At 44.1% G+C, this 15334-nt stretch overlaps 1 protein-coding gene across 2 annotated transcripts in view; it reads left to right on the forward strand.

The window, feature by feature from the left end:
• Positions 1-293: 293 nt before the first annotated feature.
• gas6 (growth arrest specific 6) overlaps positions 294-15334 on the forward strand; it is a 62177-nt gene continuing 47136 nt past the window's right edge. Inside the window, exons 1-2 of one of the 2 annotated variants that reach the window (XM_008107035.3) lie at positions 294-479; positions 1312-1484. In XM_008107035.3, the coding sequence (XP_008105242.1) occupies positions 407-479; positions 1312-1484 (246 nt within the window). In that variant the 5' untranslated portion in view covers positions 294-406. The remainder of the gene's footprint in view (positions 480-1311; positions 1485-15334) is intronic. The other variant, XM_003218753.4, reaches the window with a different exon arrangement.

Consider the following 15334-nt stretch of genomic DNA (forward strand, 5'->3'; position numbering starts at 1 on the left):
GTTTGGTCTTCTGAGTGTTGTTCTTTATTTACTGATCTCAGACTACTTTGGACTGACAGGGTGTGCGGCTGGTTTGCTAGTAATGTGGTGGACTCTGGCAGCTTGGCCCTGGGAATCCACTGGGTGACTGTGGGCGAGTCCCACTCTCTCAGCCTCACGCACATCCCTCGAGGACCAAGCCAGCCCTCCTGTCTCCTTGATCTCTGCCCAGCGGAGGGAGGGAGGGAGGGCGGGAAGGCGGGCGCCCTTCCTTTCTCCTTCCCCGCCCGGCTCCCCCCGCTGAGTCCCGCAGTGGCGGTGCTCCCTGCTCCTCCTCCTCCTTTCCCTCCTCCTCCTCCTCCGCCAGGAAGCCCGGCTCCTCTCGGCCGCGCAGAGGGCGCAGACCCAGCTCCAGCCTCGCCGCATCATGCAGCCCTCGCCGCCGGCTCCCGCGGCTGCTGCCCTGCTGCTGGTCCTGCTGGCCACCGACTCCTCGCAGAGTGAGTAGCCTGCGAGCCTCTCCTTTCCCTTCTTCCCCGCTCACCTCTCCCCTCCACCGCCATTCTCTCCTTGGAGGACAACGCCGCTCCCGCCCCTACCTTCCTCCCCTTTGTGGCTCGAGAGACATCTTTCTGACGCCCCAACGGCAAGGTGTTGAGAGCCAAGAAAGCCTCCCCGTGCCTGTAAACTGCCTTTCCTTCAAGGTCAGGGCATCATCCCTTAGCCCTGTCTCTCAGGCTCAGGGTGGCTCTTTCTAGCACCCCTCTTTCTCCCCCCCCCCTCTTTTCCCTCTTGCGCCCTTCCTTCCGCTCCAATGGGGCTTGCAGCGTCGGCTTGACCATTTGCCCTTCCAAATAAAGGGGTGCTCTTTCTCTCAGCTGAGAAGAGCTTTTTCTAAGACCTCCCCCCGCCCGTACTTGCCTCTTGCGCCCTTCCTTCCGCTCCAATTGGGCTCGGGGGGTCGGCTGTACCATTCCCCCTCCCAAAAGGGCGCAAAGGGGCGCAAGGATGTCACTGTGAGGGGAATGCGGAGCTTGGGGGGCGTTTCTTGGGGGTCCCTGAGGGGGAGGGAGATGACGGGCTAGGGAGGAAGGAAGGAAGCCCAAAGTGCCCAAGGAAGACTTTGAATGTAAACAGTGACCACAATAAGGGCGCGCTTGACCTCTGGGGAGGTGCGTGGCCGAGTCCGCTCTTTGTTCCATCCGAGTTGGACCCCAGAGAGCGGGCGGGACGGGGGGGGGGGGAGTCTCTCAAAGTGTCCGCCTTCCATTCAAGGGGCCCTCTGCTCCCCTTTTTTCTTTCTCCTCGCCCTTGCTTCCTTCGGGGTGGCAGCGACGTCGCTGCTGAGGGACCGGGCGGAGGCGTCCCAGTTCCTGCGGCAGAGGCCCCGCCGCGCCTACCAGATCTTCGAGGAGACCAAGCAGGGCCACCTGGAGCGCGAGTGCGTGGAGGAGCTCTGCAACAAGGAGGAGGCCCGAGAGGTCTTCGAGAACGACCCGGAGACGGTGAGAGCCCGTGCATACACGTTATTTTCGAGTGAATGCAGTCCCACGCCGCTTTGTCTCAGTGCCATGGAACCATGGGAGTTATTTCACATCTGGAGTTCCGAACCTTGCCAGTCAGCTGGACACCACTGACTCCTTCTCAGAATGCAGTGGCACAGATAGTTTCCTTTCACTCAACATCTGCATGTCTTTGAATCAAACATGGGCACACTTTGACCCTCCAGGTTTTTTGGACTTCACTTCCCACAGTTCCTAACAGCCCCCAGTGCTGCAATGGGTTAGACCCTTGTGCTGGCAGGACTGCTGACCACAAGGTTGGTGGTTTGAATCCAGAGGTTGAGGAGAGCTCCCATCTGTCCGTTCCAGCTTTCCATGTGAAGACATGAAAAAGCCTCCCACAGGATGGTAGAACATCCAGGCATCCCCTAGGCAATGTCCTTGCATACGGCCAGTTCTTTCACACCAAAAATGACTTGCAATTTCTTAAGTTGCTTGTGACATGAAAAAAAAGTCCAAAATACTTGGAGGGCCAAAGTTTGCCCATGCCTGATTTAGGTAAAGGTAAAGGTTTCTCCTTGACATTAAGTCTAGTTGCGTCCAACTCTGTGAGTTGATGCCCATCTCCATTTCTAAGCCAAACAGCCAGTGTTGTCCATAGACACCTCCAAAGTCATGTGGTCAGCTTGACTGCATGGAGTGCCGTTACCTTCCCACCAGAGCGGTGCCTATTGATCTACTCACATTTGCATGTTTTTGAACTGCTTGGATTGCACAAACTGGGACTAACAAATCCACTCCGCGGATTCAAACCACACACCTTTTGGTCAGCAAGTTCAGCAGCTCAGCAGTTTAATCTGCTGCACCACTGGGGGCTCCCTAAGTTTTACAACCTGCCCGCAAATTCAATACCTGGCAGCCATAGAGTACAATTTCTGTTCAAATAGTCGTTTTCAGCAAACATTTGGAAATTCAAGTTTTCCCACAAAAACATCTCCACCAGCATTACCAACCTTTTTAGGCAGCTATCCATGCTGCATCAAAATTAAAATCATGCGCAATCCATACTAAACTGTATAAAGTGTTGTGCAGTTCGGAGCCCCTGTTGACACAACAGGTTAAACCGCTGAGCTGCTGAACTTGCTGACCAAAAGGTCAGTGGTACGAATCCAGGGAGTGGGGTGAGCTGGGGTGTTAGCCCCAGCTTCTGCCAACCTAGCAGTTCAAAAACATGCAAATGTGTGTAGATCAAGAGGAACCGCTTAGGCAGAAAGGTAACGGCACTCCATGCACTCATGCCAGCCACATGACCTTGGAGGTGTCTACGAATAACGCCAGCTCTTTGGCTGAGAAATGGAGATGAGCACCCCCCCAGAGTCGGACATGACTAGACTTAATGTCAGGAGTAAACCTTTAACCTACCCATTCTGCATCAAAATAAAAATCATGCTCAGTCCATACTATACTGTATATACTGATATAGATAGATAGATATAAATTCAGGCTCACATATCCCCTGAAATCATTCCACGGAGCTCTGGTTAAGAACCTCTGTTTTGCAAGGTCTCCAGCTTTCTCTGGCAAAAAGTGCTGCTGCCTTACCAAACTATAACTCCCAGCATTAAGGCATGGCTGTTAAGCTGCATTCATTCTGCAATGAAAAACCAACCTATGGTCTTATTTTCTGTGTGTGTGTATATGTATGTATGTATGCATGTGATGGGCAATGCCAAGTCCTGCAGGAGCAGCAGGAAGAGAAGAAGGAATGAGGGCGCCAGCTGCTTGCACAGCTGGGGAAGTTGTTTGGAGGAGGAGGAGCTCTTGAGATAAATATCTCCAACCGCAGAGGGTTAACCAGCACTTCATTTAACAGGATTGGATTTGGATTGCCAGGCCAAGAAAGGAAGAGTAGCGAAAGGCAAAGGTGGGAGGAGGGGTTGTTTACATTGAACTAAGTATTAATCTCCAACACACAGGAGTCCGTTTTTTTTTTTAAATGCCTTTGAAAAGACAAATCCTACTGCAAGCCAGAATTGAGTTACTGGAATTTCCCAGTATGGGGTGGGGAGAAGGGGGGGGAGGACTTGGTTTGTACAGCATAGCATTTAATAAAGATGGGGGTGGGGAGATGTCTTTATTTTCCACCTCTCTGCGTCTTCTCCCTCACCACTTAAATATTTAAAGTCTTTGCAAGTGTCAAGATTTTGCTGATGCTAGCTGCTGAAAACAGCTGAAATAATTTAGGCAAGCAATCAAAAGTCTTATTTTGGATTAGGGGCTTTTGGTGTTATTGTGGATAAATATTTGCTTGGAAGTAAAATGTGTGTATTTAATAAATTGATCATTAGTTAGAATGAATCTGAGGTGATTAGAAATCAAAGCTGTTTAGTGCTGAAACTCTGAATAACACAGAAAGTACTTAAAATTTAAATAATTCATTAGCAAACTTGTATTAGCCTTTGGTGCTCAAATTGTCTGACTTTGCTGTTGCGTTCATTCAAGTTATTTCTGATTGTGACAACCCCAAGTAAAATATATTGTGGGGTTTCCTTTGCAGAAATTGTTCAGAGGGGATTTGCCTGCCTCTGAGGCATAGAGAGTGTGACCTGTCCAAGGTCATCCATTGCGTTTCTATGACTGATCAGGAATCGGACCTGGTTTCGCAGTGTCTTAGTCCAAAACTCAAACCATTTCATCACATTTGCTGTCTTGAGTGTCTGGTACTTCGGCATATATGTATAACTCTATTTCAGTAATTGCTTCATTGTGATTTCTGATTTGCTTGCATCGTTTTGATGTGCTGTTTTAAACAGGCTCTTTTATTGCAGGGCTTATCTGGCATTAGTTTAGGGAAAAATTTCCTGGAGGAGAAATTGACTGGCGATTCTGCATAGAGCCGTGCATTCCCGTTAATGATTTGATGGGGAGCCGGCTAGTAGGATGAGTGCTATTTAGGTCAAAAGTACTGGGAACAGGAGGGACTTGGCTCTCTTATGTTAGAAGAGTAAATGTTTTGTATTCAAGGCAAAACATGTCATGTCATGTATATTTTTAATACACTTACAACACAGCACTGTCAGAGCACAAGGAAAAGTTGCAAAACAATAATAAGAATCAACAGCAAATGCATTCTTCTTGTGGAATTTATGTTGAACTTTTGAAAACAGACTACAGGTAAAGATGAAGTTTTGTCAGGTTAGAGAAGAAAGAGACCAGTTCTAGTATATGTTGTTCTTATCACTGCTATATAAAATAATACTATAAACTCATTGCTGCCATCAATTACTTTTTCTAGTGATTTGTAATCCTTACTTATTTTTAATATTACTGTTAATGCCACATTAAAAATCTCAAATGAAATCCAAGTATAGAACTTTGCTTCAGTAATTCCTAAGAGAATTTGTTGTTATTGAGTTGATTCCGATTCATGGTGACTCTATGATTAGCATATCATGGAATTCAGCTACTAAAAACACTCCCAAGTGGGATTTCTTGTTGTCATTTCTCATGTAGAGCCCTTCCACACACTCATATAGTCCAGAATATCTAGATAGATAATTCACAATAACTGCTTTGAACTGGAATATAATCACACTGCGATATAATCCAATTGAGTGTGGCTTTTATACAGCTGTGTTGAAGGGACCCTAGTGATACTATCTCAGGGTTTTCTTGGAAAGATTTGTCTTCCTCTGAGGCTGAGAGAGTGTGTCTTGCCCAAGGTCACCCAGTGAGCTTTCATAGCCAAGTAGAGATTTGAATGCAGGTCTCCAGAGTTGTAGTCCAATGCTCAAAATATTACACAATGTTAGTCCTCACTAAACCTAAACTACCCTGAGGATAAAAAAGGTAATGTGAGGCCGCCAGTTTGATTTATTGGATTTCCTTTGGGAAGGTTGCTGTAAATGAGCAAGCATGTCGCATGTGTTTGTTTTGTCAGCACTGCATGACTCTGTTATAAACTGATGTTTCAACAGCCTTAAGAGAATTGTGGTGTTACACTGTTAAAAGGAAATGTTGCATTTATTTTCAGTACATCCACAATTCAGTACAAGTGCATCTATGAAAGGAATGTCATTTGTTTGTCTAGCATTATATGCCTTTTCACATTAATTTTCTTCTGACCTTCTTCCCCTCCAGTTTCTACAAATCTTGATGTTGTGTATTCTCTTCTTGCCTGAAAGGGAAAGGAGTGAAGGTTGTGACCTTTCAATTTTCAAAGTGTAGAAAGATGATGGGGTGAATGCCTTTCAGAAGATGACATACTGGGCTTGAGGATGCGATAAAATAGCTTTGGTGTTCAGTAATCATAACATCTTGAAACCATGTAGGTGAAAGTGGCCTCATGGGCTATTGAGTCCGACCCCCTACTTAATGCAGGATTTCAAGCTAGAGCATCGCCAGCAGGTAGCTGTCCAGCCTCTTTTTTGAAGACTCCCAGAGGAGACTTCAAACTCTCTAGGTCAGTGGTTGTCAAAGTGTGCTCCATGGTCCCCTACTCTCCTTCCTCTTTCCGGTTTCTCCCCCCCCAAACCCCTTCCCTTGCCTCCCTCGCCCTCAAAAGCCTTCGCCTTCCTTGCTTCCAAAATCCTATTTCTCTCCCACTGCTCAGGGGGTGCTTTGATTGTGCTCTTCCTGTATGGCAGAAGGACGTTGGACTGGATGACCCCTGGAGTTATTATTATTATTATTATTATTATTATTATTATTATTATTATTATTTTATTGTATGACACAGCAAACAAGATAGACATGCTGGATTTCGTATCACAAAATCACAAGTTGGACACTTCCCAAGTGTCTAGGACTGTGTGATGTATTTTCGGATGATGCATGCAGATCCCAGTAGGGTGGCCTTTTGCAGTTGACAGATCGTAATTTTGTCAATGTCTATTGTTTCCAAATACCGGCTGAGATCTTTTGGCACGGCACCCAGTGTGTCCATCACCACCAGGACCACCTGCACTGGTTTCTGCCAGAGTCTTTGAAGTTCAATCACAACTGTGATGTCTGGTGTGTTGTGTTCCAGAACTTTGTCAGTCTGTATTCGGAAGTCCCACAGTATCTTTGCGTGCTCATTTTCCAATACTTTTGCATGTTTGTGATCCCACCAGATCTTGCTGCTGGGAGGTGGTACTTGAGGCATAAGTTCCAATGAATCATTTGGGCCACATAGTTGTGCCTCTGTTTGTAGTCTGTCTGTGCGATTTTCTTACAGCAGCTGAGGATATGATCAATGGTTTCGTCGGTTTCCATGCAGAGTCTGCATTTTGGGTCATCAGCTGATTTTTCGATCTTGGCCTTAATTGCATTTGTTCTGATGGCTTGCTGATGGCTTGCTCCTAGGCTGCAAGGATTAGGCCTTCTGTCTCCTTCTTCAGTGTCCCATTCGTGAGCCATTATTATTATTATTATTATTATTATTATTATTATTATTATTATTATTATTATTATTATTATTATTATTACAAAGGCTGAAAAGCCACCTGTAGGAGGTGCTTTGATTATGCTTTTCCTGCATGGAAGAAGGGGGTTGGACTGGATGGCCCCTAGGGTTGCTCCTATTATTATTATTATTATTATTATTATTATTATTATTATTACAAAAGCTGGGAGGTCATATGTAGGGGGTGCTTTGATTGTGTTCTTCCTGCAAGGCAGAAAGAGGTTGGACTGAATATAGTATTCCAGATAATGTCTGACCAGTGCAGAATACAGTGGGAGTACTACTCCCCTTGATTTGTGCTTCTCTTAATGCAGGCTAAAATAGCATTGACCTTCTTTACTGCAGCATCACACTGCTGGCTCATGTTCAATTCATGATCAACAATCACCCCTGGGTTCTTTTAGTATATACTGTTAAACCCTGTGCCCCCATCTCGTAAAATGTAAAATTGTAAAATGTAAATTTTACAATGTAAAATGTAAAATTGAAGTTCCTTTTACTAATTTCTAACCAATTTTGTAGCTTATTTAGTCTATCTGAATTCTGTTTCTGTTTTCCAATGTGTTAGCTACCCTCTCAGGTTTGCATCATCTGCAAACTTGGTAGGGATTTCATCTACCTCATCATCTAAGCTAGTGATAAATATGTTGGAAGAGTAGTAGTCATTGGGCAGAACCCTTTGGCATTCCACTTAAGACTTCCTTACAGTTCGAAGTGCTACCAGTCATGACAACTCTTTTAGCACAGTTTATACCCAATTATGGATCCATCTGATTATTCCCATCTATTCCACATTTAACCAATCTATTCAAAATATTATGGAGGACCTTATCAAATGCTTTGCTGAAGTTCATATAAGTAACATTGATAACATTCCCAACATATACTAAACAAGTTACAGAATTGAAAAATATATGATTCATTTTGAAGTTTTTTCCCCTCACAAACTCAAGTCGGCTCTTACTGATCACTGCATTGTTATCAAGATACTTGGAGACAGACTCCTGTATACGCTGATCTGTAATATTCTGGAATTGTTATTTTTTGCTCTCTCTTCTTTCTTTTCTTTTTTTCTTTTTTTGAAGAAAGGGACAATGTTTACCTTTCTCCAGTTCTTTAGCTCCTCACCTGTCCTCCAGGATTTCTTAAAAATAATGGCAAGTGATTCAGAGAGTAAACCAGCAAGTTCCTTCAGATGCAGTTTGTCTGGCCCTGCAAGTTTGCACTTGTTTAGGTTAGCTTGGTGATTGTTGACTAGCTACCCATCAATCTTGATTTGCAATCCAGAGCCCCTGCCAAGGTCCCTTGCCAAGGCATCTGCGTGGAAGCACACAATTCTATTCATTGAAGGGGAAACCTGAAGCAAAATAGATGTTGTGTCATTCTGGGTTTTTTCTTCTTCTTGTGACCTGTTAATATTTTACGATCCATATTGAATAGCAGTCCCACTGCCTCCTTGGTTATTCTCTTACCTCAAATGTATCTGAAAACCCCTTTTTTTTGGTTCCTTACAGAAAAAAGAGGTTTTCTTTGTTGTTGTAAGTAACAACAAACAGAGCTCATTCTGGGATTTAACTTTCCTCATGCTATTCCTTCAAGCATGGACTATCTGTGATTAAGCCTTCCTTCCATTCTATGTAATACTTTTTCCACTTTCAGTTTGCTGTGCAGCCACATTGGCTTTTTCAGATGTTTCTGATTTTTCTTCTCCCATAGGATTATTTGTGATTGTGCTTTTTTGTAGCTTCTTCTTTGAGAACTCCCAACCATTGATATTTTTCTTCTACCATGATTAGACATGTTATTCCACCCAGCAGTTCCTGAACTTGCTAAAATCACCTTGCCTAAAAACCAAGGTCTTATTTGACTATACTTACCTTGCCCTGTCCCACAATTACCAGTTCTAGGATTTTATAGTCACTTCCCCCTAAAGTACTGGCTACTTCCGATTTCTGTAATCAACTCTTCCCTATTGGTTAGGATTAGGGGACTGCTGATCCCCTTGTTCCTTCCTCCACCTTTTGAAATAGGAAATGAGGTGCAAGGCACAGAATTAGCCTCCCAGCAAAGATGGGTAATTGAAGTTCCTTTTACTAATTATCAGGGCCGGCCGGAGATAATTTTTAATGGGAAGCGGGGGTGCTGAAAAGCGCCCCCGCCACCGGCCCCGCCTCCCGCGCCCTGGCCCCGCCTCCCACGCTGCGTGGGAGGCGGGGCCATGGCGATTAGTGAGGGGGCGGGGCCACAGTTGGCCCCGCCCCCGCCCAGCGTGCCCTGGCCCCGCCTCCCACGCTGCGTGGGAGGCGGGGCCAGGGCACGCTGGGCGGGGGGGCGGGGCCAGAGTTGGCCCCGCCTCCCACGCTACTCCCACTCGCCCGTCTGGCCTTCCTAGCAGGCCAGAAAGCAGCGGAGGTCCCTCCAGGCCGCGATTGCGGCCTGGAGGGACCTCCGCTGCTTTCTGGCCTGGTAGGAAAGGCCAGACGGGCGAGCGGGAGTAGCGGAGGCGGAGCCAGCTCTGACGCCGCTCCCCCCCCGCCCAGCGTGCCTTGGCCCCGCCTCCCACGCTGCGTGGGAGGCAGGGCCAAGGCACGCTGGGCGGGGGGGGAGCGGCGTCAGAGCTGGCTCCGCCTCCGCTACTCCCGCTCGCCCGTCTGGCCTTTCCTACCAGGCCAGAAAGCAGCGGAGGTCCCTCCAGGCCGCAATCGCGGCCTGGAGGGACCTCCGCTGCTTTCTGGCCTTCTAGGAAGGCCAGACGGGCGAGCGGGAGTAGCGTGGGAGGCGGAGCCAGCTCTGACGCCGCTCCCCCCCCGCCCAGCGTGCCTTGGCCCTGCCTCCCACGCAGCGTGGGAGGCGGGGCCAAGGCACGCTGGGCGGGGGGGGGGAGCGGCGTCAGAGCTGGCCCCGCCTCCCACGCTACTCCCGCTCGCCCGTCTGGCCTTTTCAAGCAGGCCAGACGGGCCAGGGCGCACTGGGCGGGAGGCGGGGCACCGTCAGGGCGGTGCCCCGCCTCCCGCCCAGCCTGACGGCGCCCCCCCGGGCCTGCGCCCGAGGCGGCGGCGTCAGCTGCCGCATGAGTGGGGCCGGCCCTGCTAATTATTTAATCTTTTGAGGTCTGAAGTTTTTTTTCAAGAAAACCATTTTTTCACCACCTCATCTTGGATTAGGAGCCTGAAGAAAACTTCTAACACAATGTTGCATTAATTTATTTCTCTATCAGTGCCTCAATCAGGACCTAAATGACAGCTGTTGTGATATAACGTGATGAACTAGGTATGCCCCTTTTAAATATCGTATCAGTCATCTAGGTAACAATTATCATCTTAGACATCTGCCTAATGTGAGACTAATGCAATTGTCTTATTTTATATAGTTGCTATACAGTACATGTGTGATATATTTGGAACACTCCACATTTTTAGAAAGCTCCATAATCATTACTATTAAAAATCTGTCTCCTGTTTAATGATTGTGTGAATGCAAATAATTTCCAATAATGAATTTAATGTGTAAATATAGTTGATAATGTGGTATATAAATCATCTCAGCTTCATACTGAACAAGAATATCACAAGTATGATTCACATAGCTGTGTGGAGTACATTCCTAGACTCCCTGTGGATACTTGAAACCACTGACAATAGTGAATCTAATATTTTGACTACACTTGGACTAGAAACATGCCATAAAATTGCACTGAAGGACCTAGAGGAGACCACAAACATTTCCAGAGGGGAAAATACTTTTTTGTTGTGTGAATAAGTGAACCTATTCATATCAAATTTGTGGGCAGCGGGATCATATTGCAGTTACTTTGCTAGTTAGACCAAATGCTTCATTCTTAGCTTGAATATTAAGAGTTAGTTACTAGAGTAGAGTCTCACTTATTCAACATTGGCTTATCCAACGTTCTGGATTATCCAACGCATTTTTGTAGTCAATCTTTTCAATACATCATGATATTTTGGTGCTAAATTCGTAAATACAGTAATTACTACATAGCATTACTGCGTATTGAACTACCTTTTCTGTCAAATTTGTTGTATAACGTGAAGTTTTGGTGCTTAATTTGTAAAATCATAACCTAATTTGATGTTTAATAGACTTTCCTTGATCCCTCCTTATTATCCAACATATTCGCTTATCCAACATTCTGCCGGCCCGTTTATGTTGGATAAGTGAGACTCTACTGTATATAGACAAACCTATTAAAGAAAAGTATTCATAACAGCCCCACAATACTAGTGATCCTCTGTATTATCAGGTAGACCGTGTTTGCTTAATCCATAGTAAAACAAGAACAGTAATTAATACAATCATAGAATAGTAGAGTTGGAAGAGACCTCATGGGCCATCCAGTCCAACCCCCCGCTAAGAAGCAGGAATTTGCATTCAAAGCACCCCCGACAGATGGCCATCCAGCCTCTGCTAATATGAAATATACAGAATGTCAACATACCGCAGTATTGCAGTAGATGCCATATGCAGTATGTGAACATGGTTAGTCCACTTCTTAAGACTAATCAGTTTCAATGAATGCTAATGAAATTTTTCTGAAAGAGAGAATACTTTCTACATGCTCCATATTCAATTTCTTGGGATGATAACTGTACACTGAACACAAAACATAATTTAGAAGTCTTTAATGTATATGCCATTTCAATACTTTTGCTTTTTTTCAGGCGAGCTTATAATGATTTCTAATAACAAATATGCTTCTTTCATTACTGATGTTTTTAGCGGTCTAATCTCAGTGCTCCAATAGTCTTATTTGGTACTGGAACTAGGGAGTAATGTTTAGAAACAAAATGGAACACTGTACTAAATGGGTCAGCTAACTGTTTTAGAAAGAACCTTCTCATTGGCAAAAATTCTGTAATACATGCCAGGGCAGAAAGGCATCTGTTTTTATGATACCATGTTTTTGCAGGAGATAAATGGTTAAGAATGGCAAATTGCATGAGGATTTAAGAAGGTTTGCAAAAAGCATGACATATTTGTTGTAAATCCGTTTTATGCCATGCTAGGACAGCAGCTGCTGCTATATCCATTTATATGTTGGCACAATTACTATTAGGCTTTTAGGCATTAGGAAATTTCAAGAGAGAGTTTTGGTATGGCAGTAAAAAGGGGAGGGGAATCTTTCAACTAATTGTTATGGAAATTCAGAGAGGTTTATAAAGTCATAAATGTTATAAACAATGCTAAATGTAAAGAAAACATCAGGGGTACGACACAAATATTTGACCTTTAATATTCAGTCATGTTTTCAAATTTGTTAGCAGATGCATCTTTGAAATTTTGCTGACCTAATCTTTAAAATGTTCCCTAAACAAACTTCTGAGTAAAGAGGAAACCCATGATACAGACAGGTTGATTCAGGAAGCCACAACCCTGAGATTGCAAGACCTTAACATGGTTTCCCTTTCATGAAGTTATTATGAATCGAAACTGACAAGATGATAGACAACAACAACAACAAAAGCCCTGACAAATGTTATAGGAAGAAGCTAAAAAAAATGTCATGACTATCAATTGGATCTTGATATCATGCTGTATTGATTGTCAACCTATTGTGTGTATCAGTCATTTTTCAATTCTGTGTTATTCATGTACCCTTTAGTTTATTTGGCTTGAATTGATCCAGTACAGTACAATTAGTATTTGTGCTAGGTGAAAGATGCTGTGAGTTGATATTCAAAAAGTAACATTTCCAGGTCTTTGCAATCATGAGCAAAGGGTTCATTGAAGGTCATATTGTGGTATACCACCTGGAAATCTAACAATAAAGTTGTAAACAGATAGCATTTCCTAGTGGCATCACTAGGGTTGGGGTCACCCAGTGTTACTTCCGTTCTCACCAACCTTCTTGGGATTGTCTGTGACTACAACAACACAACCCACACACACCCTGTCTGCGTTCCCCAACTACATTATTTCCTTGCTCATCTTCCCCTTGCTGCTGCTGTTCACACTGGTCTGCTTTTCCCTTGCAAAGGGGCAGGCCAGGCTCTTGAGTTCTGGATGGCAAACTTAGCCAAATCAATCTACCTGGACTTAACGATAGCATAAGCCAAAAAAGAACTGCCAGAGTATGAAGTGGGGGAAGGGAAGAGAAGCAGGAGTGAGCCATTCCACAGCTCCAGAAGTGCATCTGCTTCAGCGGATGTGAAAAGAGGGTACATTGTGCCATGTGAGGCTGAGCAGTAGCAATAGCAGCAGAGGAGCTTTGTGCTGCCAACATTCTGCCCACTGTATGGCAATAGTAGCCACCCACTGAGTTGCCACTGTGATATCATCCCCTCTGATGGTGACACCTGGTGTGATTAACACACACACCTCTGCCACTGGGTTTTATCCCTTTTATAAATTTAGGGTTGTTACCTACACTTTTGCTTAATTCTTTCTGGACCAAACACATACTTTATCCAGTATAAGAATATGATTGCCAAAATGCCTGGGTTGTTGTCTTCTTATAGTGATAAAGTTGTGACTTTAAATGTGACTAGTGACGATCCGAAAGGTCGCAAGTTCACATCCCGGAAGCAGAGTGAGCGCCCGCTGTTAGCTCCAACTTCTGCCAACCTAGCAGTTCGAAAACATGCCAATGTGAGTAGATCAATAGGTACCGCTCCGGCGGAAGATAATGGCACTCCATGTAGTCATGCCGGCCACATGACCTTGGAGGTGTCTACGGACAATGGCGGCTCTTTGGCCAGAGTCAGACATGACTGGACTTAACATCAAGGGAAACCTTTACCTTTACCTTTAGTGACAATCCTAGAGAAGGGAGAGCAAGTAAAAGGTTCTAAGATATAAGAAGAGGGGAAATGCTCCAAGATAGCACCCAAACATGCAAGCTACCAGGGAGAGAAGAAAAATACAGATGTCTACAAATAAGCAGCCATAATCTTTCCCTACATACAGGAGTAGCTAGTGGCGTGATGGATGTGGTCTAACATTATATAGATGAACTGCATATAACTGTCAGGGATCTGGTCTCCAGCTCCATAAGTGTTTAATGAAAAGTATATAATGTTTTGTTTTTTAAAAATAAAAAACTATAAAGGGGAAATTACTGACAAAATGTTGTATTACCATTTTATCAAAAGTATGTGTTAGTCTGGCTTTCTTGTCATTTATTATCATTTATTTATATAGCAGTCTTAGTGTCCATAGCACTTAACATAATGTTTCTGGTTTTTCCAGAGCGCTGTTCAGTTGATGTGTGCAGTTTATTCAAGCGCCGATACATTTGAAGAATTAAAGAGGTTTAAAAAGAACTGAATTGTAGAGACATCAATAAAACTATTGTTCTGCAGCCCTAATGTTAGGATGTACGATTTGTCATTTTAAAGACACAACTGTCTCCTCTATAGTCCAAGTCTCAGAGTGGGTAAGAATATATCTATATTCCATCCATCCATTCTTACAACTGATGTTAAGTAATTATCCATGCAGGATGGGAAACTCAGGCTAAAAGGTTATGATTTGTCCAAGACCACACCGTGAGTTTACAGTTTACTGGGTTTGGAGCATGCAGCTTTTGCATGACTCCATAGCTTGAAGCATGCATTTGTTGCATGGACCAATGAAGGAGCAAATACTGTAGCTGTTTTTACAAACTTTGGGAAACCTAAGCACGTAGAAATGAGACTCTACCTGAGGATTGATTCTGCCATTTATTGCACTCTGATTCATTGTCTTTCCATTGAAAGTGGCCATTTTCCAAATTATACACCACAGAGACCATTGCACTGTGTGTTCTGCTATGGTGAAGAAGCAAGTGAAGCTTTGAAAGCTTGCATGATGTATTTTGTGGACTGTCTTGTGGATTTGGGATTGTGTTGCATTTTGCTATGTGGCCAGTATGGCTACCCTGAATATGTTTCCTGTATTTAATTATACTTAACAGTTTTTAAAGAAATTGTGTGGGGGTTTTTTGGATTTCAACTTTTAGAATCCGGTACCCAGTATGACAACTGGCTATGCTAGTTGGGATTTTTAGGAATAGACCATATGGTAAGTTTTCCAAGCCCATGCAAAACATAAATCCAGATCTCAATAGATGCAAAATTCAAGCTAGTGAGTGAACTAGTAACCACCTAATTTAAAGCACTACACCCGTCTTAACTTTTTAAAAGATGTGTTTGCATATTTGGCACTATTAATCTGCATCGCCACAACAGATGTTTAGTATTAGTAAGAACAACATGTAGTACCAGACAGGATTAGGAATGTTCTTTCAACTCTGGCTTGTGCGCATGTATGTGTGTTTATGCAGATATGCAAGCAGTAAAGCTGTAAAATCTACAAAAGAAAAGCATGATCTGCCAGTCACATATGCAGTAGACTTGCATGTTAAAAGATCTATTATATCAAAGATTTGTTGGTTAAGCGAATATGAGGG

Source organism: Anolis carolinensis, chromosome 3, assembly GCF_035594765.1.
Source record: "Anolis carolinensis isolate JA03-04 chromosome 3, rAnoCar3.1.pri, whole genome shotgun sequence".
Taxonomy (NCBI): Eukaryota; Metazoa; Chordata; class Lepidosauria; order Squamata; family Dactyloidae; genus Anolis; species Anolis carolinensis.